Source organism: Aethalodelphis obliquidens, unplaced genomic scaffold (genome assembly GCF_003676395.1).
Source record: "Aethalodelphis obliquidens isolate GAN/ISIS:26980383/991018 unplaced genomic scaffold, ASM367639v1 scaffold6, whole genome shotgun sequence".
Taxonomy (NCBI): domain Eukaryota; kingdom Metazoa; phylum Chordata; class Mammalia; order Artiodactyla; family Delphinidae; genus Aethalodelphis; species Aethalodelphis obliquidens.
Genome location: NW_020837950.1, coordinates 352481 through 379803, shown reverse-complemented (window position 1 = coordinate 379803; position 27323 = coordinate 352481). Strand labels below are relative to the sequence as shown.

The following is a 27323-nucleotide window of genomic DNA, read 5'->3' as shown; positions in this document are numbered from 1 at the left end:
AAGAGGTCGCCCCGCCTCTCCTCCAAGATGGCGAGCGGCGGCAGTGGGGGGGTTTCGGTACCTGCGCTCTGGAGTGAAGTGAACCGTTATGGCCAGAACGGCGACTTCACGCGCGCTCTCAAAACCGTCAACAAGAGTAAGTGTCCCGGCGGGCGCCGGGGCGGGGGCGGGCCCGGGCAGGTGGGAGGATGTAGCCTCCTTCCGTGGCGCGTGACCACCTCCGAGCAGACAGCGGGAGGGGAGACCCCAGCCGCCCGCTGCTAGGGCCCGAACGCCCAGTGGGCGCGGGTCGCGGTGCCTCAGCTCCCCACGGCCAGCCCTGTGTCCTGGGTTGCTTAGAGCCACGTGTACTTCCGTCTTCCCCCCCCCCCCCAAGCAGAAAGCGAGGGAAGGATTTAAAGAGACCGCAGCTCCCGACGTCTCTTCCAAACTGCTTTCTTATTTTACTCCGTTGTTTTCACGCCTTATTTCGCAAATACTCCACATTGCCTCCTTTTCGCTTTCCTTATAGCGGAGTGATCAAGATAGTATTGCTGAGGGAGCTTTTTCTTTTGGGTCGCAGCGGGGGGAGGAACCTGGCTGGGACACGTAATTTGGAAGCTGGCGCTGACAAGTGGAAGCTGTACAGACTCGGGGTAGAGGGAAGGGCTGGATCTGGATGTCAGGCCTGTCATTCCCACAGATAGAATCCCTCCAGCGTCCTTAGACCAGAAAATGTGTGTGTGAAAGCGCTAACATTTGCAATAACGTTGCAAAGATAAATGTTAATCCTGTTTTTTGCCCGGTAACTGATCATTTTGAGTGAACTGTCTTCGGTGTGAGGTTCAACTCATTATATTCTGTTATCCTTTACTGCCTAACTGTGATACGGCCATGCTTTTTAATGCTCTCTGTCGTGCTAAATTCTTTATTGAAGGTGTTGCCTGTATTTGTTAGGTTTGGAATGTAATTACCAGGACAGGGTTTGACTGTTGAAAGAAGTAATAACATACATGGTATGTCTGTAACGTACAAGTGTGAATTTTCAACAAACTATTGATGGGTTAATGTGAAAAGAAATGATTGTGCCCACAGTGCACTTTTGGTGATTTCAGACATTGAGGAAAACAGCTACTAATGACAATTATTTGATTGTTAAACTTGTTTTGAATTGACTTTGGCCTTTGCTAGGCCTGCAACCAATATTAATCAGCAATGTAGTAAGTACTGTGCAGGAATTGTTTAATCAGCAAGGGCTGTCAGTTCTCCAATATATATATATATATTTTTTTTTTTTTTTTTTTTTGCGGTACACGTTGTGGCCTCTCCCGTTGCAGAGCACAGGCTCCGGACGCGCAGGCCCAGCGGCCATGGCTCACGGGCCCAGCCGCTCCGGGGCATGTGGGATCTTCCCGGAACGGGGCACGAACCCGTGTCCCCTGCATCGGCAGGCGGACTCTCAACCACTGCGCCACCAGGGAAGCCCTCCAATATATATTTTCTTAATTGATAGAAATTACTCTGATTCTTAGACTGAGATTTGAATTCCTATAGTTGCCCAGGAGCAAGGGGAGTGATCCTAGTCATTTTGACACTGAACAGCTGTTTAGCATTGAAATTTGGCCACCTGACTCCTTCCTTGCACTTCTCTTTAGTTATATTCCCTGAAAAGGGAAATTTTGAATGGTGTTTGGAAATATTGCCAGCAAAACAAATTGTGTTTTTATACTTTACAGCTTATAGATTTTTTTCAAAATATTCTCATGTAATTTTTTTAATAACCTTGTAAAATAAGTAATGCTTTCATACTTGTTTTGCAGATCAGAAAGTTGAGATTTGGCAATCAAATGACTTGTCCAAGACCTCAAGGCATTTAGTGACAAGCTTGTACTCAAACCTAAGTCATTTGCTGCCAAGTTTTATATGAACTTTTTTCTTTCCCTGTGAAGTAATGAAATATGTAGGATATAGCATGCATTGCAAGATGAAAAAGCAGTAGAAAACAACTTCATTCTTGCTTCTTTATCTCACTTTACTTTTTTGGTACATGCATCTTGGGAAGCTATCTCACTGGAAAGTCTAACTTAACTCTCCTTATTGTCACTTCTTAACTTAAAAATAAAGATCAGTCATTTAAAAAAATGTTTTGACTAATCATTTCTGCTGCAGTAAAATTGGAAATGTAGCTTCCTGAGATGGGAAATGTGGAAAGGGAATGGATTTAAAAATTGCTTTCCTAAAATTGCTGTCTAGTACTGCAGATCAACAAGGATGATGTAACTGCCCTACACTGTAAAGTTGTGTGCCTTATCCAGAATGGAAGTTTCAAGGAAGCCTTGAATGTCATCAATACTCACACCAAAGTGTTTGCCAAGTAAGTGATTTAATTAGTAGTTTGTGCATGTTTACCATAGCTATAACCATTTCCGTGTTTTTTTCCCCACTATTCAGTGATTTTTGACCTTTTACTTTCCTTCCCCTTTTTTCCTTTTGCCTGCCAATGGTGCTTCTGAGACTGGAAAGAGCAATAGTAACTTTTGTTCTTTTCTGCTTTAAGGAACCTTTTCCTTACCCTGTCTTCCCTTTGAACCACTAAGAAGGGAAACTGGAGGGATGTGGGGCATAAACAAGAGTCGCAAGATTTCTTGGAGGACATAGGGAGAACAACTCAGCAGAAGTTTAATTTTAAAAAAAAGAGCAGAGAGGGCAGAACATACAGGGTAGGGATGTATTAGTCGAGGCCTCTAGGATGGTATGGCAGTCTTAGCCTGACCTCTGTGCCTGCCTCCTTTGAGAATTGTTTAGGTGAGTATGATTTTAGGCCAAGATCTTTCAGTGTCAGAGTTCTTTAGCAGCCTTTAGAATATATAGCAGTTTTTTTCAATCTACTTTTTATTTTTTTATTTATTTATTTTTGGCTGCGTTGGGTCTTCGTTGCTGCGTGCGGGCTTTCTCTAGTTGCGGCGAGCAGGGGCTACTCTTCGTTGCAGTGCACCAGCTTCTCATTGAGGTGGCTTGTCTTGTCGTGGAGCACGGGCTCTAGGCACGTGAGCTCAGTAGTTGTGGCTCGCGGGCTCTAGAGCGCAGGCTCAGTAGTTGTGGTGCACGGGCTTAGTTGCTCCGAGGCATGTGGGATCTTCCTGGACCAGGGCTCGAACCCGTGTCCCCTGCATTGGCAGGCAGATTCTTAAACACTGTGCCACCAGGGAAGCCCTATAGCAGTTTTTTATTATTCTTAATCTTTTTCATTTATTTATTTAATTTATCATTTCATGAAACGTGAACTTATAATCTGAATTGGTACTGTAATTTCATTTTTCTTTACAGTTATGCCTAAGCCCCAAAAGAAATGTGTGTTGAAATGAAGGTTGCAGCATATTTATTGTTTAATGTTTATAAGGTACAGAACAGTATATTGTATACTTCCTTTTGTATAAGAAAAGGAGGATATAAGAATTTCTATGTGTATTTTTTTGTATATGCAAAGACAAACAATAGATGGAGAAACAATGAATAAAAATAGTTACTTGTAGGAGGTGAGCGGAACAGAGTAGATTTGAATAACAGTGGGAGTAAAACCCTTTCAATGTATACCTTTTTGTTTTTTTTTACTTGGGCCAACTGCATGTATTACAGATTAAAAACAAATTTTTAAACTTTATTAAAAATAAAAGGGTAATAAAAGGGACACTGCTTTCTACTAGTAAACATGTTTATGCTAAAATTCAGTGTTTTGATTTTTGGCCATTTTGTGAGAGAGGGAAATTTTCAAATAATCTTTTGTTAGGTGAATAAAGGATGTTGCCATTTGCTTGATGTTTATTTTTCCTCACAGATTATGGTTGAAACTTCAAAATGTTTCATATGTGACATTAATGTAGATGAATTTTTAAGTCTGTGTATGTAAGTAGTGTTTTTGTAGTTGTCTGTTTACCAGTTGTTTGATTACAAGTTCTATCTTCTTTTAAGATTTCTAGTTACTTTTTCTTTGCTAATTATTTGCTTCTTGACAAGTTAGAGTAGCATTATATGGCTTATCATAGGTTCTTAAATGGATTTAAGAAACTTCTATAACAACCCATTTAAAACATGTTCAGATTGTCTTTATATCTGAAACAGTTTTTAGCTAATTCAGGATTTCATTCTTATATATTCGTTTCAAAGGCCAGTAATTCTAATAAGAATATCCATGAAAGCAAGAGAGCCTAGGGAAATAGATGTAATATTTTCTGCCACTTACGAGCTGTCTGATTTTAGACAAGTCGCTAACCTTTGTCATCTGTTGTTAATGGGGATTAAATAATATGTATCAAGTGTGCTTAGAGCAGTGTCTGGCTTACAGTGGGTGCTCTGCAGTGTTAGCTAATAATCAGACATTGGTTTTTCCTTTTTCAGTAACTCTCTTTCCTTTGAGAAGGCATACTGTGAGTACAGGCTGAACAGAATTGAGAATGCCTTGAAGACAATAGAAAGTGCCAACCAGCAGACAGACAAACTAAAGGAGCTTTATGGACAAGTGGTAATTACTGCCTTAAAATCCCTGTTTGACAGTCGTCCTGCATGAACATGATTCTACCTATAGCAAGGAGCAGGGATGAGGAACCCCAGCCCATCCTGATGCTCCATAAAACTTGCCACCAAACCAGTGCTTGAGGTTTGAACATATTCCCTCTCCTTGATCTTCATATGAACAATTGCATGTATAGTGTTCTATGAACAAATGACTTCCTAAGGGTAATTGGAAAATTAAGAACTATCCTATGAAATTTGGACTTTTTAGTTGGAAAGATGAAGGCCAGTAAGCTTATATACTTACACAGTTTTGAAACAGTCTTCTTAGTTTTTAACTGATATTTTATTCTAAATGTAAAATAAAGAAAATCATGATGAATAAGAATTTGGATGAATTCAGATGGTTCATGAAATCCCTGGAAATATCTTATTCTAAAAGAATTTTGAGACATACAATTAAGCCTAATGTAAAATAGGGTTATTTATGATAAGAGGACAGAAATGTTATATTAGAACTAGCAAAACCCTCTTAAAATTTTTTAAAATGTCAGTTTAGGGCAAATAATGTATTGAATATATTGTCCGCAAAAGGTAGTGTGAGTTTAACAGAGATTTGGGCAAGTTCATGGATTGTAGGTCTATAAAGAACTTTTCATGTAAACTGGGTTAGCTTAGGGTAGATTCCAGCATTTTGATATTGATGAAGGGCACCCATCTCTGTCATACATGTAGACTAATTGACTCAAGTGGCAGTTCTTATCGCCCTTTAAGAACAACTTGAATGAAATAAGCAAGAATTATGTTGTGTATACTTGATACTACCCTATACAATAGTTGGTTTCTGGAAAAGAGAAATGAAGATTCAGTATAATGAACTAGGAAATAGTAAGTCCTTTTGTTAACATCTAATTTTGTTCCTGTTTACTGGGGCTTAGTAAACTTGTGGGATTGTAAGTCAGATTGGTTGATTTCTACAGAATGGTTTTCTTTCACAACCCACTTAGGCACTTACCTCACCTCAAGATGGGGGTCAATACAATGGCTTTTCTAACTGAATCATGCCTACAAATATGCAATATAGTAGAGATTCATTGCAAGTAACTTTTGGGAAGTATTAGTAGCATACAGAACTAATTGAAAAATTGTAAAGGAAAAACAATTAATTGCCCACGTTATGCTGAGTTAGGTTTCTTACATGGTGGTTCCAAAAAAGGGGTTATATGGTGTTAGGGATGTAACACAATATTTGTCTTCTCTGATTTTTTACTTGCTATTTATCTCTTCAGTTGTACCGATTAGAACGCTATGATGAATGCCTGGCTGTGTATAGAGATCTTGTCCGAAACTCTCAAGATGATTATGATGAGGAGAGAAAAACAAACCTTTCAGCAGTTGTTGCAGCTCAAAGTAACTGGGAAAAAGTGGTTCCAGTGAGTATCTCTGTGTACTTACACAGCCATGACATAATATTCCTGTCTAGTATTTGACTGGTATTCTCTGTGACAGGAGAACTTGGGTCTCCAAGAAGGCACACACGAACTGTGCTACAATGCTGCATGTGCACTGATAGGACAAGGCCAGCTGAACCAGGCAATGAAAATCCTGCAAAAAGCTGAAGGTTGGAAGTTTGTTAAAATGATATGTAAATGTAATGTGCATATAACTTTGCAAAGTATTTCCAAAAGTTAAAAAGTTAAAAACTTTGGGAAGTTTTTAAATGGAAATTATTGATGCAGTGGAAATTTCTCAAAATCCATCTAGCCTTTCTCTTGGGTTCTTGACTGTTGTCTCTCCTCTGTTACTATGTTATTCCTAAGCCAGTCTACTTGTCCATTTTCAGCCACACCAAACCTTAAGTTTGAGTTTTGAGGAGTAGGTTTTTGAACAACTTACTGTGAATGTTAAATGTAAATTAACCGAGTTAGTAAGCATTCGGTAAATATCATTATCATCATTATTATTGGTATTAAACAAGTACACAAATATAGTAACAATATGGTGTGCCACATTTATGCATTGATAACACTATTCAAGCACATTTTAACTCCACTTAGTATGTTTCCATATACAATATCTGCATGCTTTGAAGCTCTTAAGTGAAAAAGAAAATAATTTATTAGAGAACTTATGTCTGGTCTCAACTCCTGAAACATTTCGACTTTCTTCTCCATACATTTCCCTTGGAAGCTATAAAAGTGATGTTGTAGGGACTGCGATGAATGGTGGGAAGGAAAAATGGTGAAACAGGGTCTGTTTTATTCTTAAATATTGATGGTTAAAATAAGGGCAGAGGTTAGAGCATCATGAGGAGAAAAATATGTTTAATAATGATAATTTCTGGATCATACCCAGTATTGACAGTGGTATGGGAGGACATCCTCATATATTGCAGGTATGAATGTAAAAGTAGTAGAGGCTTTGCAGTGGGCAGTTTGGTGCTGTAGCAGATTTTGAAATTTTCATACTCTTTGATCTAAGAATTTCATTTTTAGAAATTTAAGGAAATAAGGGAATAATTAGATAACATCCATACAGATATATATATATATTTGAATTTAATTGAAGGGATGTTCATAAGAACAAAAATTTAGGAACATGAGTTTCTGTCCTATTAGAAGACTTTATTATAATGACAGAATAGATTACCATGCAGTCATTAACAATAATCATGTTAAAAATAATAATGTAGATGTAAATGTGTTGTAACTTAAAGATGTCCACAGTATATTAAATGGGGGAAGGGAAGTTTCAAAATAGTAGACTGTCCCACTTTCATTTAAAAATGTAGCTGTGCATTTACATTAAAAAAAATAGCTGAAATGCTACAGTGGTTATCTTTGGGTGACAGAATTATTGTCCTTATTTTTATACTTTTCTATAATTGATTTTTTGCAATCAACATTTGTTACATTTATATATTTTAAATTCCCTTAAAAATTTTTTTTAACATAGGGATTGCAAGTGAAAGAAAATGCCAAAGAGCTAGAGTAATCAAGGATTGATAATATTTATGTAATATATTTGATGTTAACGATAAATTCCAAATTTGCTTGTTATTAAAATTATCTTAAATCTTCTGCCTAAGAATTTAGTTCTTGTTCTTTGGAACATGAAAGAAACGAGAGTTACCCAGCAATGTTAATTTTAAAACCATTTTCTCCTATAGATCTTTGCCGCCGTTCATTATCAGAAGACTCTGTAAGTATTCCACTGTGGTTAAACCCAGATTTTACACTTCTGCTAATATAAATTTGTAGGAGCCTTCTCTGTAGTATTTACTGACTTTTTGAAATGATATTGATTCATTAGATAAGAATCACAGAAACCCTCTTGACCAGTTATTTGATGGACTCTCTTAGGGTGAGAAATGACAATACAAAATTTTATATGCCTTATGCATTTCATTTTAAATTCATATAAATTCATTCTCCTGTTCTAGATGTAGGGCTCAGGTCTTTGAGTAAGGTCCTATTCATAGGAATTCCATGCATATTCCTTACATAAACTATACATAATCCAACAGTCATGATCTCCAGGGTTTTTTCCTTAAGTATAACAATACTTTAAAGACAGTTGTGAATTAGTTTCATTACAGAGTCCTTTTTTTTTTCCTTCATTTTCTGGCTCATACCTAATTAGATAGTAATTTTCTTTAGGAACTCAACCTTTGTCAAATATTTCTGAGCATTCAACATAGTTTTCATCGAAGCAAGTCTCTTTTCTCATGCATAGTTCTTGTCTTACTGCAATACTTAAGTTTTTTCATTTCTTTATCAAACACAACTGGCATAATGGGATTGGAAACAAACAAGTCTGACCTGGTCAACATATGCTTACCAGGTGAGAGTAGGAGCGCCTGGTATGGCAAAAAAGAGCAGCCTCCTAGCCTTGAGCATTCTCTCTACGTGGGCATCAGTCAACCTCTCCAAAGGAATGGAAAATACAGATTGATCTGGGGTATCAGTTAAGAGAGCTGCTACTTTAATTACAGAATTAGTTTCAGCTTTTGAAGTTCTTTGTACAGTGATAGTTACTAGTTAGAATTTTGTAGTCTTTGGATTAGAATTATTTTAGAATTAAGAGTGAAGCATTTTGAAAATGTGTTTCTTATGAGAAAATTGTTTCCAGAATTTAGGGGTATTGTAAAAAGTTAAACTTGTATGCTGTTTTTCACATTTTTTTTTTTTTAGTCTTAACTTTTTAGAGAATAAAAATGATCAGTGAATGGTATTCCTGAGCTTGTCGCCATGTCCTTCCAGAATTCGTCTTTTTGCCATTCTCATTTAAGCTTCCCTCTTTTGGTAGCTATTCCTAAATTTTAACAAACTGACTTTACAGGAAAATTCCTGAAAATTGTATGTCTTCTTTAGGATGATATATCTTCTGAATGTTTGGATCACTTGGTTAATATGTGGATCAATTTGGAGAACTCACAGGAAAAAAAAATATTTCTTTTTCTGCTTAGGATGGGACTGAAGAAGACCCACAGGCAGAACTGGCCATCATCCACGGGCAGATGGCCTATATTATGCAGCTTCAGGGTCATACAGAGGAGGCTTTGCAACTTTACAATCAGATAATAAAACTAAAGTAAGTGGGTCATTAAAATGAAGTGTCTTTTATAGGGTATGAGTTTTCTTTTTAAAGGTTTATTCCTTTTTGACTGGTGCTTTTTGTTTGCAGACCAACAGATGTAGCACTGCTAGCTGTGATTGCAAATAACATCATTACAATTAACAAGGTATGGAATATCCATGGTTTTCTTACACTATTTTTTGCTGGAAGCATATTATTCCAGCCTTGTTCTAGGATAAGTTTTTCCATGACAGAGTCCAGTTGCAGCAAAATCACAATGGAGAGTTTTATTTAACTCGCATAATGATTCTGCAAGGTATATTCAAATAATAAAACTATTTTGTAGTTACATACCCTGGACTTAAAAATCTTACCCTTTTCCCATTGTTTTTTAAAATTATTATTCTATATAATTATAATATTAATATAATTATAATATTATTTCCCATTATTATCATTATATGGAGAATACTTATTAGAGAAATAAGTTGTTTGGACTTTGATTTCTTCATCTAGTAAGTCTGAATACGAGTTTTCCGTATATAGTTTTTCTCTTTCCAGTGGTTTTTATTTTGGGGGAGAGGAGGCATGGGCAGGTTCTCTCTCTTTCTCTGCCCCCCACCCCGCCCGCAAGCCCTGTGTAAACTATTACAAGCATGTATGTAAACAATCCTAAAGAGTACTGTACTAGTCAAATTAACCACCTTTTGGAACATTGTTCTAATGGGAAGATATTTCAAGTTCAAATTTGAAATTCAAGTCAATAGAAAATTAGAAAAGTAACATTTAGGTTCTTTTGATAGGCTATGTGATTTTCCAAGTGCCAGCTTATTTCATCCTCACAATTATCTTTTTAGGTGGCAGTACATGTCTCCAATTTATAGGAATGTAATCTGAGGCTAAAAGGAGTTAAGTGATTTGTATAAGATCACAGCCACTAAGAGGTAGAACTTGGATTCAGATTCTAGTCTCTGACTCCAATGCACTCTCCTTTTAGGCCTGTGTGGTATCTCTCTCCCCCTATAGCAGAAATTCAGAGGGTTCTCAGATGTAGGATAATGGCATTAGGGGGGTAATAGATATAGGATGTTGTAGGGCATTGGCATGGTTTAGGTTTCCAAAAATTGATGCTGGCATTTGACTCTTAGCAGCAAGATGTACCTGCCTATGTTTATGAACAATTTGAAATGCCAGTGAGGACAAATTGTTTTTATCCGATATATAATTGTGGGGAGGAGAGTATGTGAAGTACTAAATATCTCAATCTAAATGTATTTATACACTGAATTTTTCTTCAGTTAACATTTATTTCTAATTTTTTATTCAGTATGGTGCTGGATGCAATAGGAAATGCAAAAATAAATATGAAACGTCGTCTTAATCATTACATAGTATAAAAAATTCTAGTGTTGAAAAAAATTGTGCACGTTTAAATTTCTTGTTGTATACTTGTAACTACAGTATTTGGTGAAGGAAGATCTGGGTTGGCTAATTTGAATAGAGGCTTGAAGGAGGGATATGGTTTGAAGGTTAAGCAACAGCATAAGCAAATGACTTATGGAGGGAAAGTGAGAGAGCAAAAGATATGAGGATACATACATGCTGGCTAGTTAAGAAAAAAAAAAGGTTACATTGAATAATAACCAAGGTGTGGGAGACCTTGAAAAATCAAAAATGTTAATAAGTGTCATGGTAGTAAAGTTTAAGAGAAGTCTGGCAGTGGCATGCATGGTGAGTTTAAGTACTAAAATAGTGACATAGGAGTACCAACTAGAAATATGGTTTCTTGAGGATTGATTTATATGAAAGCCAGTTTCTTGCTGTACATTTAAAATAATTTCACATTGGTTTGGAGCTTCACAGTAAAAAGCAGAATTTATTTTAGATTTCTTCTTTGCCTCCTTTTAGTCTTTAAACTAGTAGAAGACATGGTTTAAAAAGCACAATGGTAACACATATTTGCAAATAATATTTAACAAAGTTAGAATACTGTGCACATAGTAGACACTTAGATGCCCTTTTTGTCCTTCTCAGGGTGCAGTGTGACTTAATTGTCTTCCATTCTTATTCCATTCCATTTGCTCATGTATGATAATATGTCAGAGAGGAATAAGTTACTTTCCTCATTTGTCATCTAAATTCTAAAGATAGTTTGTAGATATTACAAATTTAGGTATCGTTGTAGTCCTAATTTCCACTGTAAGATTTGTGCAGTCCCTTTGTACTTTTCATCAAAAAGCTAAAGAAAGCAATTAATAGTAGAAAGATAAAACCAAACCAAGAAACCAAGCCAAATTTATATGTACCTTAGGAGCATAGGCACCCCAGCCAGGTAGGTGTATTATCTTCCAAGCTCTTTTGTTGTGTTTACATAAAATAACAAAATGAAAGAGGAATAAGGCCTTGGAGTGTTAAAAGAGTTGAAGTCTGAGATTGCTGTTAATGGTGAATGAACTTTTCTTTGTCAGGACCAAAATGTCTTTGACTCCAAGAAGAAGGTGAAATTAACCAATGCAGAAGGAGTGGAGTTTAAGCTTTCCAAGAAACAACTGCAAGCTATAGAATTTAACAAAGCTTTACTTGCTATGTACACAAACCAGGTAGGCAACAGACCTCTGGTTCCCCTGGCTAAACCTTTTGGAGTATGGCACATGAGGCATAATGGGTGTATCAGTCCAGTCTGTTTATATTTTTGCTTATATTTTGTCTCAGACTCATGTAGTCTTCAGAAGGTCATGTATCATAGATTTTATCTGTTAAGTAAGTAATTTGCCCAGTTCTTTGTAAAGGTCTACAGTGGTGGCTTTTAAGAAGAAAACACTATTCACGGCTGTAAATGAGAAAATTCTCTCATTACCTTATTTCTAATTTCTCTGAATTAAAGGAAAAATCATCAAAGATGCTGATCGTGATTATAAATGTAAGATCCGTCTTTTTAGTTTGTGCATAATCACATCAAGTTATAAATAAGGGCAGTTCTAACTCCAATATGTGTAAATTCTAATTAAATTATGATTTTGTACTCTTCTAGAGCAGAGGTTTTCAGTGGGGGACTGAGAGGCAGTAACATTTTCATTATTTAGCACTGAGTCAAGTTGTTCCTAAATACTGTAGCAAGAAATACCTATACGTTTTGTTGCTTTGAAGCAAAGGCTGACACTTGATGTGTTCTGGGTTTTTTTAAACAAAATTCTGCAATTTAAGCATCCAAATGAATGTTTAGGACTTATTCTTTCCTAAATGCTTTAAGAACTCATAGCTTACATTCAGTAAATGGAAATCTTTTTCTTTCAGGAAAAACTTGAGGGTACTGTAAACCACCTCTCTTACCCTAGGTAGTTCTTCACTTACTATTTTGTTTCAGCTGGTTTCCTTCCACCTCCCCATCCTTTTTTCTTTTTGGTCATTCACTTAATGTTTGATTTAATTAACCGGCTTATTTTTGTGGGGGGGGAAATACTGTCTTTTAGGCAGAACAGTGTCGCAAAATATCTGCCTGTTTACAGTCCCAAAGTCCTGAGCATCTCCTTCCTGTGTTAATCCAAGCTGCCCAGCTCTGCCGTGAAAAGCAGCACACAAAAGCAATAGAGCTGCTTCAGGTAAAACAATTACTTGCATTTTTAATGAGATGTCAGGTAGTTGTAGCCTTGTTTTATTTTCATTATTAAAATAATGTACAAGCTTGTAAATTTCATGGGAAAACTAATAGGTAATATACCACTATACACATGCCAGAGTGTCACTTTAGTTAATTCTTGGGCCGCAGCTTTGTTTTATATAAATTTGCATTAGTAAATGTTTGCTGTAAACTCCGAAGAATGCTTTTCATTTGGAGATTGATGTAACACTAGTTAACGGTTTGTTTTAGACTTAAAATACCAGAACATGCTTAGCCCCTTTTTCAATAATGTATTTTCTAGTAAGTCCCAATCCAAAACCTCAAACAATTACAGAGATACTGACTTGGTTTTTAATTAAGCTAAACCAAACATTAAATCACATTCGAATTTCCTGAGAGTAGACTACGTTGGAAAGTTGGACAGCATAAAATTAGGACCATCCTGAGGGGCAAAGTTGCCAAGCAGGGATCCTCAGTAAGGAGTCGTCTTTTTTTTTTCTGAGTATCTTTCTTTAAAAAAAAAGAAAAATCTATGTAGTAATTTTAATTATTGTTTCTCTACTGGTGACTTCCTAGAGACTTGACATTATTGCAGTTTCTTTCAGAGCACAATTTTTTTTTTTTTTGCGGTACGCGGGCCTCTCACTGTTGTGATCTCTCCCATTGCAGAGCACAGGCTCCGGACGCGCACGCTCAGCAGTCATGGCTTACAGGCCCAGCCACTCCACAGCATGTGGGATCTTCCCGGACCAGGGCACGAACCCATATCCCCTGCATCGGCAGGCAGACTCTCAACCATTGTGCCACCAGGGAAGCCCTCAGAGCACAATTTTAAGCAAAGTGGATGTCAAATAAAATTTTTCCAAATTTAAAATTTTGACCTGAAACCAGAAGTTTAACGTTTCAAAACTGGATTTAAAATTTAATGAGGGAACTTCGCTGGTGGCGCAGTGGTTAAGAATCCACCTGCCAATGCAGGGACATGGGTTCGAGCCCTGGTCTGGGAAGATCCCACATGCTGTGGAGCAGCTAAGCCCGTGTGCCACAACTGCTGAGCCTGTGCTCTAGAGCCTGCAGGCCACAACTGCTGAGCCCACGTGCCACAACTGCTGAGGCCCGCGTGCCTAGAGCCCGTGCTCCGCGGCAGGAGAGGCCACCGCAGTGAGAGGCCCGTGCACCGCAGGGAAGAGTAGCCCCCGCTCGCCTCAACTGGAGAGAGCCCGCGCACAGCAACAAAGACCCAATGTAGTCATCAATTAATTAATTAATTTAAAAAAAATTTAATGAGGCTGAAATAAGTAATTAGAATATGTGCGCTTAGTTGTGTAAATGTAATTTTTTTTCCCAACTAAAAAAATTCTAGGAATTTGCAGATCAGCATCCAGAAAACGCTGCTGAAATTAAGCTGACCATGGCACAGCTGAAAATTTCCCAAGGTATTCATGATTATTTCATTATGATTAAAATAACCCTGTTAATGGAAACATATGATTGGAATGATTCTGAAATAGTTGTGGACTATGTGATTTTTAAAAATTTTTGCATAATAGTGAAGCATAATGCTGTTTCAAATATGAAGCTAGATTGTGTGAACTCCAACATATTTAGTAATGTTAGGAGGCCTTTTCTTGGGTTAATTCCTAAATTGTTAGAATGTTTCTCAATCCATGCTTTGCAAGTCTGTAGAAGCATAGAATTCCTCTGTTCTATACTTGAATTTCCTGTGTACGTCATGTGTAGAAATGCTTATATCTGTCACTTGGTAGTATTTGCATGAATTAAGAGTTACTTTGCTTCCTAGTTTTCAAATTTTCTTAGCCCTTTATTCTTCATTTATACTCTATAACCTATATCTTTGGTAGAGAAGAGGCAAGGAAGTTTAATGAGAACTTGTGTTTTTGAATCTTACAGAGAACTGACAGTTTTTTGTTTAAAATTTTGAACCAGTGTTGAGTATCTAGAGCTGTGTTGTCCCTGTCTGGTAGCCACTATCCATATGTAGCTATTCTAAGTTTAAATTAAAATTAAACAGAATTTATTTTTTTAAAGATTTATTTATTTTATTAATTAATTTATTTTTTGGCTGTGTTGGGTCTTAGTTGCAGCATGTGGGATCCTGCATTGCAGTGCACAGGCTCTTTGCTGTGGTACACAGGCTTCTCTTTAGTTGTGGTGTGAGGGTTTTTTCTCTCATTTAGTTGTGGCACACAGGCTCCAATGCATGTGGGCTCTGAGTTGCGGCATGCGGGTTCCAGAGGGTGTGGGCTCTGTAGTTTCCAGCACGCAGGCTCTCCAGATGAGGTGCGCAAGCTCAGTAGTTGTGGCGCATGGGCTTAGATGCCCTGTGGCATATGGGATCTTAGTTCCCTGACCAGGGATAGAACCCGCGTCCCCTGCATTGCAAGGTGGATTTCTTACCATTGGACCACTAGGGAAGTCCCAAAATTAAACTAAATTTAAAATTCAGTTCCTCAGTTGTGCTGGCTACATTTCAGAAGTTTCATTGCCACATGTGTGTAGTTGGACAGCATAGATAGAGGCTGTTTCCATCATCACAGAAAGTTCCATCAGACAACTCTGGTGTAGACCATACATTCTCAGTGAAGGTGATAATTGGTTTGGTGCACAGGATTGAAAAAAATCTTAGATATTGTGATGGCTAAAATGAAAAGTTCATGGGTAGAGGGGAGGGGAGTTGGCAATTAGGAAAAAACAATGTCTAAAAAGGCACCTCAGTGGGGTAGTAATGAAAATCAGGTTGAGACCTGATAGCTACCCTATTCTCACATTTCTTATCTTCCTCCTTTGTTTCTTTTTCCTTTTCCCACCTCTCTTTCTTCTTTTTCTTGCTTTCCTCTGTATCTTCTTTTCTCATCCAGTTTTCAGTTTATTTTTGTGAGGATTATTTATCATACTAATATTACTGAGAATGAGTCTGTTACATGGTTATTGTTTTGTCTTTAAAGACTTTGGAAGGTTTGTTGAGTAGGTTTGCAATTGAGGTTTGCAATGAGTAGAAAATCAGACTTTAACATTGTAGGAAACTATCCATTGCACTCATATCTACAGTAACAATTTCAAGGCCTTTAGGGAAGGACTCCTGCCTTTTAAGTTACACTCTGAAAAGGGAGAAATAGAACTCAACGGATTGGGAGCTGGGAGACTTTTTTTCTGGTAGCAGTTCTGCCATTAACTTTGTGGGCATAAGCAAGATATATTGTTTCTTTAGGATTTAATTTCCTTTGTTTGTAAAATGAATAAATAGAATACATTATTCCCAAGGTCCCAAAGCTTGAGTGTTTAGAGATGTTACAAAATATGACTCTTAAATTTTTTATCTTTTTTTCTCCCATGAGATGCTTTCTTCAATGTGATGCTGATTTTGTTTTTATTCTATTAAGGTAATATTTCCAAAGCATGTTTGATATTGAGAAGCATAGAGCAGTTAAAGCATAAACCAGGCATGGTGAGTTTATAACTAAAATATTTTAAGACTGAAAAAGTAATGGAATTAATAGTTCATTGGTATGTCTGATATTTCTTTGTTTTCACTTTAATTTCTGCTTATTTCTTTATTCAAAATGTAGAAGTTGTAGTTAAAATAATAGCTTTCTGGTGTAAATTTAATTACATTTTATGCTCTGCTTTGCATTGATTTATTATTTAGTCAAATGTGTCAGGAACTGTTTAGGCCTTATATTACCACTTGAAAGCCAACCTTAAATATCCTAAGACATATATAGGGAATTTCTTAGCCTATTATTTTATCATGTCTTCAGTGTGATTTCTTTGAGTTAAAACAATTTGGTAATAATGGCCTACAAATTTAGTTTTTAGTTCTCTGATTATTCAAGCATCACAGGTTTAGATCACTAATATAGCTGTGAGCACATCTGTTTTGAAGTAAAAACATTCTGTAGTGGTGGTATGTACATTTATTGTACAGGGACTGTTTCATTTTCCAACACAGCTTGTTTACAAATGGCACTCAATAAATGTATAATAGTATTATGGTAGTGTTTTCTCTTTTGAAGAATCATACTTTAAGACTGGGCTGTGATTATGTTAGAATCAAATATAATATCTGGCTAACATAATGTTTCATCTAGGTTGTTGGATTTATTGGCATGAAAGTTGTTCAGATATTCCCTGTTTATCCTTTTAATATCTGTAGGACATTTTGTTCCTATTATCTTTTTTTTCTAATTAGTCTAGCCAGAGGTTTGTTAATTTTATTGATTTTTCTCAATGATCTGGCTTTTTGTTTCTGTTTCCTTTTTATCCTCATCTGCCTATGGCTCCTCCCCCTGTCACTCCACTCCAGTTACATGGCCCTCTTTGCTGTCCCTCCAGCACACTAGGCAAGCTTTCACTGGCTTCATGTAGTGGAGGCCACATGCAAGTTTAGCCTCTCTAGTGTGTGTACCTCAGTGATCATATAAACTAATTTTCTAAGTGCTTCTTCTCAACTTCTGTATTTACCTTGTTGTGTACTGGTAACAAACCATTTGTGAATGAGCTTTAGGGGAGGTCTTTTTTTTACAGATAATCACCTTTGTGTTTGGAAAACACCATTGTTGTTCATGGTATTTCTAGTTATGCATTAGCAATTTTTATGATGAATTAGGTACTAGTACAGAGCCTAGCAACCTTTATTTGCTGCTTCTTTAACTTTATTCATTTTCAAAAAGTTTATTCTGAGAGAGAAGGAGGAATTCTGTTCACTAATTTATACCTTTGGCTGGGTAGGTGTCTGCATTAGTGACAATGTACAGCCATGAGGAAGATATTGACAGTGCCATTGAGGTCTTCACACAAGCTATCCAGTGGTATCAAAACCGTCAGGTAAAAAGATGGAGTAAAATGTTATGAGGGTACATTTTTGCATAAGAATAAAAAGCTGCAGCAGTGAACTCAAAATTAAGAATTGAAACATTTCAACTCACTGTTTAAAAAATGGAATGCTGTTAGACTGTCACTCAGTTTTTATGTATACCAGATCCAGATAATGTTATTAGAAGAAAGAAATGGCTACCAAAAAAAAAAAAGCTCAGTTATATTTTCTGAAGCTCCTTCCTGAGTGTATGTATGTGTGTTTGTGTGTGTAATCTCAAGAAATAAGAATATTAATTGTACGTGCTTGTGTATAAGACAGCTCATCTTTAGTGGCTAGAGAGCCCATGGATGGTAGTACTTGGTACAACAGCAGTACGTAGAATAATTGTGTATCTCTATCTAATAGGAACATCTTCGTTTTTTCCAGTATGGGTCTTTGCATAGGCATTATCCAACTTATAGATATACATACACACAGGGGGCATTAATACTGTTAGCACTATTAGCAGTGAAGAGATATCAGTGTTCTAGGAAGTATTGTGTCAAATTAATGTTTGAGAACGATAGTGACGTAACTTTAAGATTTGGTTATGCAATATTTCTAGTTGTAGACAAGACAATCTAAATAGAGATGGGTTGTATACCAAGTTCATAAATTGATCTTCACTTGTACTAATTTGTCTTTCCCTCTGTGTGTGTGTGTGTGTGTGTGTGTGTGTGTGTGTGTGAATTTCTTTTTGTTGTTTCGTGCATTCAGTAAAACTTAAGATGAGAAATCTAATGGGTAGGTCCATTTTAAAGATATAATGAATATAACTTCATTGACTTGCTAGATATTTAGCTTAAAACTTTTTTTCTTTCTTTATTGAATCTATAGCCCAAATCTCCTGCTCATTTGTCCTTGATAAGAGAAGCTGCAAACTTCAAACTCAAATATGGACGGAAGAAGGAGGCAATTAGTGACCTAGAACAGCTATGGAAGTAAGCTCTGAAAGGTGGAGGTGCAGAAATCCAAGTTTTATTTGATATGAGGGGGTTATTTTGCTTGTTTATGTTACTTTCTCCAGTTTTATAAACTGTTTAGTGACTTTCTTATTTCTTCTTTTAGACAAAATCCAAAAGATATTCACACCCTGGCACAGCTTATTTCTGCTTACTCACTTGTAGATCCTGAGAAGGCAAAAGCGTATCCTTTTGATTGTTCTAGACAGCTCCCAAGTAGTGCAATAAATCCCTTCCCTTACCTGTTTTGACCAGGGCTTTTTTGTTATAAATTTCAACAAACAAAATCCCTCCTCTAACTAGTAAAAGCAAAAATGAGAATTTATTGATCAATGTGCCTGAAAAATACAGTGATAGATCCAAACATATATATGTATATATATTGTGTTCCTGAACTCTTGTTCTATCCCAGCCTTAGTAAACACTTGCCTTCATCAGATAGTATGTCTCTAAAAGTAGATGTTGAGGCTCTTGAAAATTCTCCTGGTGCTACGTACATTCGGAAGAAGGGTGGAAAAGTTGCTGGAGATAGTCAACCAAAGGAGCAAGGGTAATGTTTTTCATTGTAACATTCACTAATGCTGATTTTAAGTTATATAAGGAATAAAAAATGCACTCTTGTAAAAATTCCATGTGAATAAAGTTTAAGTCTACTTTGTTTCTTTTCCCTTCTCTTGTGCTGTGCCCAGCTTTTTGTCCTTGTTTCCCCTCCTCCTCCCCACCCACAATTTACCTCTGATACTAATTTAGTGTGTTTACTTCCAGATCTTTTTCTTTGTGTTTGCACACAGAGCTGATTTAGAAATACTTTCCTTAGATTAGATATTTTTTATAGAAATGGGATTATATTGTATTTAACTGTCTTCGAATTTTCTTTCATTTAATAAGTCTTAGAGATTTTTCCATATTCTCAATGTAGACATATTTTATTCTTTTTATGCATAGTATTCCATAGGCTGGATGTGTCTTACTTTATTTACCTGTGAGATATTGATGTACATTTAGTACATCATTTAGAATTCTAGACCAAATTTCAGATAAGGTTTATTTTGCTGATTTGGAGGAAAGTTAGCCAGCTTCAATAACTTACAAGAAGTCAAATTCCAATTCTTTTCTTGTTCTCGTACATTGTCATCTCAAAAATAGCAGAGGCCTACTAAATAAACTGTTTTAAGATTCTGTTTTTCACTCAGGATGAATAGAGAATGGAAAAGATATAGCACTTCCCCAGTTTTGTGACTTTCATAATTTTTCAGTTTTCTCTTTTTTTTGAATGACTTTTGAAATCTGATTTTTCATAATTAAAAAAATATATATATCAGCAACAGTATATGATTGACTTCATTATGAACTCTGTGTTTGTTAAAAAGGTATTACCATCCTCATAATAGATTTTTAAAAGTTAAATAAGAAATTGCAGTCTCAGAGATACTGCATTGTTCCAAATTTCATTTTATCATGATCCCAATTTCAAGCCTTATCAAGAACTCCAAAATAATGAATTCAAGCCAGGTCTTAGGAGATTTTCATACAATGTGTATTTAAATATTTTCAGTATTTTTTTTTCCTTTTCCAAAACAGGGTTGGGTAATTAGTAAGAACATACAGTTCTTTTCTAATCCTTTAATCGTCTTTATCTTTTCCATTAGACAATTATTAAGATGTACATTGACTTTAAAGCTTCTCAGTTTCAGCACAGTATTTTCATTAGGCATTATTAATGTCTTTCATTTTATGTTGACTTTTGGACACATAAAAAGGTGTAGTTTCTCTTGAAGTTAAACACTATGTTGGTGACGAAAGTAAATCATTGTCCTTGCCCTGAAAAGAACTTCAGTCTAACAGAAGGAAATATACTTAAGCAGTAATTGAAATAAAGGTTGCATGTGCTGTGATTGTACAAGCATAGAGGAATACACCAGAGGGAATAGTCAGTCCTTCCTGGGGACGGTGGGAGGTTAGGAGAGGCTTCATGGAGGAGGTTGACTCTGGAGGAAGACGAGGATGAGATGGGCAAAATGTGAGCAAAGGCAAAGAAGTAAGAAATGGCAGAGAGTCTTAGGAAATTGCAGATATGGCTGTGTAGTATTATTTGTAGGGAGACAATTCAGAAGACTGTTGCATAGTCTGAGTGAGAGATGAAGCTCTAAAGTAAGATGCTGTATGTTGCATTTCTTATTCTTCAGGGTACCCTAAAAGAACTTTCACAATTGAATGACTTGGTAGAATGAAATTTGGGCAGACATTGTTGCTGTCTTATCTTTTTGGTTCACTGTTTCATAGTTCCCGTAGAGGTATATCACATGAGTGTATCCAGAGGGATTTTTTTAATGTCTTTCTCTTTTCTACTGTAGCTGTCAGAGTATAGCTGTAAGAGTACTTAATAGTTATTTTGAAGTATTCCCCTGAGTTTTTATGCTCTTTAAATACCTTTATTTATTTTTTGTCAGTGTACTTAATAAAGATTTTACTTACTTAAAAAATTCAGTAAACTCACAGGGTTCAAAGCCTGAAAGATTAAAAACGTAGTCTTCCTCCCACCCCTGTCTGCCCTCTTCCCACCCAAGGCCACAACCAATGTTACTTGTCTTGCATATCCTCCCAGAAATATTCTTTGCATGTATGATACCTTTACATGTTCTTCTGGCAAAGAGTTTAAATTATCTGTTTTCTAGTTTTGCCAAATATAAGGTAACTTAGCACAGAACTATAGATTTTTATGCTTGTACAGATTTCTTACCTTTTTACATAGACTTAATATGTGCCAGTGTAAATGGTATCTATTTTCTGAAAACAGTTGTCACCCCTCTTTTCTAAAGCACCTTCCAAAAAGTAATGGTGTTTGAAGCTTGATTAAATTTGATTAAATTAATAAACCAACTAGTTTATTAGCTTTGGTGAGGTGACGCCAAATCTTAAACACCTTTATGACAAAGTACCCAGCTCACTCTTTTGCACATGCTTAATGCTCTATAAATATTTTATCACAATGATGATAATGATTTTTCTTATCTTTGTAGACAGGGAGATTTGAAAAAAAAGAAGAAAAAAAAGAAGGGTAAGGCTTTTTTTTTTAATCTTTAGATTTCTTTCTATAAGGTAAAAGCTTGAGTTTGGCCTTACATAGAAATCTTCAGACATAAACTCTCATATCTTTGAAACTGAGTTTTGTCTTGACTATAGCTAACATTTACTTAAATTTATAACTTTAAAGAGTGCAATTCTGAAGTTTACGAGTGCCTGAATTCAAATTGTTGCTCTAGTAACATTGCTTTTTGTCACTGTGACTGTGAACAGGTTAACATACCTTCCTGAGTTTTTCATTTGTAAGATGGAATATGATAGTATGTACCTCATAGGATTAAATAAGATACTACATGTAAAGCTCTTAGAACAGTGCCTGGCAACAGTAAGCTCTTCTACATTAGAGTGCTTTTGGCTACAAGTACCGTAGAACTCCATGAAACTGGCTTAAGAAAATTTACTGTTTATGAAACTGGCAGTGTAGAGGAAGGTTATATCAGGGTTAGTTTATCCAGTAGTTGTATCTCTTTGTTCTCCTGTACACAAAAATGAATCCCACTAGAGTAATCAGATGTTTGTTGGAAACAGAGCCATATACTTGTTATTTATATCCAGCAGGATGTAAAGAGAGCCTCTGCATTTGGCAAGCCCATTAATGGGAAAGCCCATTAACCTGATTGGGCCAGTATAGGTCAGTGTCCAGCCCTGAACCATTAACCAGAGGAATGTCATGCATTGACTGGCTTACTTATTTTAATCCATGGCAAGAGAGGGTGGAATTACCATGCTTGGCTTCAACTAGTCAGAGGATATCCCTGGAGCCACCTACCTGTTCCCGAGTCTTGGGGAAATCTGTGGTAGAAATCAGTTTGCTTCTTGATTTTGCTTACTGCAAAATCAAGGATTCAGGTTTCCCAAATCTGCTGAATTTATTACCACCCCTCCATCTGTTTTCCAGCTTCTAGAATTTTACTGAAAATATCTTTTCTACTATTTTTCCTTTTAATGGGTTTATTACATTTTAGTGGAGTTTTGGATAGTGCAGAAGCCAGTGTTGCATTCACTCCACTGTCTTTACCTACAAGTCTTACTAGTTCTTCACTTTTATCACTGTACTTGGAAATTGGTAAAAACTAAAGTATTTGTTTCATGTTGTTTTATTTATTAGTAATACTGCCAGGAAATAGCTGATAACTGTAGATATCAGTAATCTCCAGTTTCAGTTTTTCTGTTTTCGTGGTTTCCAGATGAGTATTTTTTTTAATTTACAAGAGATATGTTCATTATAAAAACAAAATAAAGGTAAGAGACTTCTGTCATTATAGAATGGCATAAAGAATGGAAAATTCCCTACCCCAAATTCATTCTCCCAGAGATAATTACTTAACTTTTTTTGTATATATAAACACATACACATTTACATGCTCAATTAATATTTTTACAAAACTGATATAAACAAATCAGGATAATTTGTTTTAATCTTCTACTTTAGACTATATTGTGCAGACATTTTTCCAAATTATTAAATATAGATGTATTTCATTTTTTAACTCAGTTTTATAGCTTGCTATAGTGTGAGGATACTATAATCATTCTCTTATTGATAGACATTTAAGTTAATTTGCTGTTTTCAAGAATATCACAGAGAGTATTCTTAACACATATATAGCTTTGTGACTTAGGAGTTTCTGCAAGATAAATTTCTAAAAGTATAAATTTTGACTGGTACTGCCAATTATTTGCTCTCTACAGAGGCTATACTAGTATATACTTCTGCATGCCATAGTGTTTGAGAGTTGCCCACTATCTCACAAACACTGCATATTACACTTTTTAATATAGAATTTTTTATCCTTTAATTTTTTTTTTTTTGGGGGGGGGGGCCACGCTGCACAGCTTATGGGATCTCAGTTCCCTGACCAAGGATTGAACCCAGGCCATGGCAGTGAAAGCCTGGAATCCTAACCACTAGGCCACCAGGGAACTCCCCTATCCTTATTATTTTTAATTAGTGAGGTCATGCATCTTTTCACATAGTTAATGACTTTTATTTCTCTTGGCTTACTCTAATTACAGCTATGCCCATTTTCTTTATATGATTTACCTACTGATTATCAAGAACTCATTCTATATTAAGAATATTAATTCGCTCTGTTACATAGTACACAAATGTTTTCTTGTTTTGTTATTTCTCTTAAAAATTATCTTTTACCAAATGAAAATTTAAACTTTTTTATACAGATACATCTATGAAATCTTTTTATGCCTTCTGAATTTTGTGTCGTGCTTAGAAATAAGTCCTTTTTCCTCTGCTAGATTATACAAATAAAACTTTCTCAGATAAGTTTATTTCAGTTTTAATGTTATTTATTCCCAGGTTTGGACACAGTGTTTAAACAAACTATCTCGAAAACATTATGGACAGATCTCTCATTTCTTTATCAATTAATTGTTAAACAGGAAAACTGCCTAAAAATTATGACCCAAAAGTGACCCCAGATCCAGAAAGATGGCTACCAATGCGTGAACGTTCTTACTACCGAGGAAGAAAGAAGGGTAAAAAGAAGGATCAGATTGGAAAAGGGACCCAGGGAGCAACTGTAGGAGCTTCATCTGAATTGTAAGTCATTGCTTCCCAGTCCTCAGGGCATAGGTTGCTTCTTTCTGAGATTGACTCAGGGTCATCATTAAGAATTTTTGAGTTATGTTTATAGTATGAGAAGTATAGTCAGATATCTTTAATAAATGTTTTGTAATATGCTTATGTAAAGGAAAGAAAACATGCTGTTTCTGGCTCGGTTGTATTGTAAATACTAGAATTGTAGGATTGTATTGCAGATGTTAGGATTACAGTACCTTCAAAAGGAAACTATATACACTGAGTAATTCAACTAACTAAATATCTAGAGAAACAGATATAAATAAATAATTTGACTAGAAAGCAGAATTTAAAATGTTACTAAATCAGTTATTTCTACATGGAAGGATTATAGGTCGTTAAAAGTTTCTTTTTTCTTTATTTTCTAAGCTTTCTAAAAATTGACATGTACCATCAATTACATTTTTAAAAATTATAACGCAGTAAAAATTTTATTCAAAAGAAAAATGGATAGGGAGTTGGGGAACGCACCTTAAAAGAAAATATGTGTGGGAACTTCCGCGCAGTCCAGTGGTTAAGACTCCGAGCTCGGAGGCACTGCAGGGGGCACGGGTTCCACCCCTGGTCTGGGAACCAAGATCACATGTGCCAACCCTGATCGGGGAACCAAGATCCCGCATGCCATGTGGCGCGGCCAAAAAAAAAAGAAAGGAAGAAAAAGAAAATGTGTGTGGGAGATTGTGAGAGGTGAAATCCATGTACATACATTTTTATAGCCTTTTCCTTTGTTGAATATATGAATGACCAACACTTTCCTGATCTGATGATTTCAGGGATGCCAGTAAAACTGTGAGCAGCCCACCCACCTCCCCACGACCTGGCAGCGCAGCAACAGCATCTACATCTACAAGTAATATCATACCCCCAAGACACCAGAAACCTGCAGGGGCTCCAGCAACAAAAAAGAAACAGCAACAGAAAAAGAAGAAAGGTGGAAAAGGTGGCTGGTGATTAGAACATTCTTTTTGTAGGCTATTTTTAAACTAGTCTCAGTGACACTGGGAACATAATAAAGGTAACACAGCAAGAAGCACAGAGCTGCTCCCTCTCCCATCCCCACATTTTCATAAAATTATTTTCTTGTTCATCAAACAGAAAAGCATCTTCCTCAAACTCTGCCCAGTCAGACTTGGCCTACTTGTACCACCTTGCTTTGCACAGATGAGGAGGAGTCAGAATAGTTGGGCATTTACCCACTTTGATATCTGTTGCATCCTTTCTCTTTGTGCGCTGATCTGCTGTTTTTTTCAATTTCACAAACAAGGCATGTTATCCAAGGTTTCCTAGGATATAAACAGAAACTACTTCTGTTTCAACTAGAGTGCAAAGATATTTGTTCTATCAAGTCCCACTTTAAATTATGTCTTAGGAGGCCTTAGGAGACTGAAAGTGGAGTCTTCTGAGCATTCCAAATATCTGCTTAGAAATAGCATGTAATAAAAAGGGACCTTATTAATACACTGGTATTTTTCAGTTCACTACATGAGTGGCCACAGGAAAACTAAATTAAATGTCTTGATTATTCTGACTGTAAATTCTCTGCCATGTGATACTGGAATATGGGATGCTATATATATATATATATATATATATATAGTAATGAAAAGTATGTGTATGTATATACATATATACACATGTATATAAATTAGGACTTTTTTGTGCCCCCATGTCATTTTCAAATTATGATAACATTATGCTGATTTAGCACGATTAAAGATCTCAAGGGAAAGACATCAATGTTGAAAGAAGTTGACTCTTAGACCCAGTGCTCTGAGGTCAGATGGATTTGACAGAAATCAGAAAGATTTAAACAGCCCCTATCAAGAGCATGAACATTGACTTCCTACATAGAGAGGAGGTTAATACCAGAGTTCAGGAGTAGGCAGTATTAAAGCTTAACAGAACTGTTGGCCCAACTGATAGGTCTCAAATGATTCCTCTTTCTAGTTGGGGGTATGACCATTCACTACCCTTCTCAAAGTAATGAAGTATTGTAGTCAGTGTGTGGTATCAGTGTTGCTCTGTTCTTGCCTTGCTTATGAGTCACCTTCCCGTTGAACAGGTGTGAGACAGACACACTGGGATGCCTACACTTGTTAGTATTCCTTTTATGCTGCCCAAGATAGCATTCAGTTTAGACTTATGAGTATTTCCTTGTGATCATATTGCTCTGTCCTTGTTAATAAAGTGCTGCTGTGTTTGACTCTGAACATATCTACTGAAACTTCTTCAAAGAGTTTTTTAAAAGGCTTTCCTCCTTTACAAGAGTAAGAAATGTGGTGCTGCCTTTCTGTTTAACATAAACTGTGGTAGCATCTAAACAAGAGACCTTCACATATGAATGATTTATTATGGCATTATACTTTTTGAGCTCTCAGAACAGTCTTTTGGTAAGTGACAGATATTTATTCCTTCTGAATATAAACCCCATTACAAAAATAATTGTTAGTAAATTTATGATTTTAGGATTCCATTAAATTTCTGTGGTGAAGGATAATAATTTTTTAGGTTAACTAAGCTACAGAATTTTGGTGAAAATTATCCACCAATGAAAATTTTGACCCAAGGCACACAGAGAAATTTATAGTTCTCTAAGTCATTGTAATTGCCAGTCGTTATTATCAGTCATTATTAAGCAACTGAAACCTCAGTTCAAATAAATTGTAATTGTCAAATGAAATGTAAACACCGACATTAACTTTCTAGTAATTATTCTTTTGGACAGGTCTTTAACCAATGACCTATATACTTAGTGTATGTGTGTCTGTGTGTGTGTGTGTGTGTGTGTGTGTGTGTGTGTGTGTGTGCATTTATAAAAGCCAATATGGATACATCCATTCACTGTAGCACATTTTAAAATAAAATAATCTAGCAGTGAGTATGGATTAAGGTGTTCTGGGGTGTTGGCGTTTTACAGAGGACTTCTGTTAGTATATCTAAGAATTTTTTAAGCTGAGTATCTAAAATTATCCCCTGCCTCTCCCCCCAAAACGGGAAAACTAAACTAATGGGATTGAGAGAACCCAGTTTTAACTTGACTGAAAATTCATCATGTTGATATCTGTATATAAACAAATTGAGGAGTATACATTTTTTCAGTTTTTAAGCATAGCATTT

At 36.1% G+C, this 27323-nt stretch overlaps 1 protein-coding gene across 1 annotated transcript; it reads left to right on the top strand.

Moving 5' to 3' along the window:
- Positions 1-6: 6 nt before the first annotated feature.
- SRP72 (signal recognition particle 72) lies at positions 7-26881 on the top strand. Its single transcript, XM_027102857.1, has 19 exons — positions 7-136; positions 2233-2353; positions 4375-4498; positions 5778-5921; positions 5998-6109; positions 7658-7689; positions 8957-9081; positions 9175-9232; positions 11535-11666; positions 12537-12665; positions 14049-14121; positions 16087-16151; positions 17435-17530; positions 18399-18502; positions 18630-18707; positions 18936-19073; positions 21544-21581; positions 24008-24167; positions 24980-26881. The coding sequence occupies exons 1-19, from the start codon at positions 28-30 to the stop codon at positions 25155-25157; spliced, it is 2016 nt and encodes a 671-aa protein (XP_026958658.1). The 5' UTR covers positions 7-27; the 3' UTR covers positions 25158-26881.
- Positions 26882-27323: the final 442 nt, after the last annotated feature.

Coding starts and splice junctions, on each gene's coding strand:
- SRP72 (XM_027102857.1), top strand. CDS start 28: ATGGCGAGCGGCGGCAGTGGGGGGGTTTCGGTACCTGCGCTCTGGAGT. Junction 137..2,232: donor TCTCAAAACCGTCAACAAGA/GTAAGTGTCCCG, acceptor ATTGCTGTCTAG/TACTGCAGATCAACAAGGAT. Junction 17,531..18,398: donor AGTGGTATCAAAACCGTCAG/GTAAAAAGATGG, acceptor TTGAATCTATAG/CCCAAATCTCCTGCTCATTT.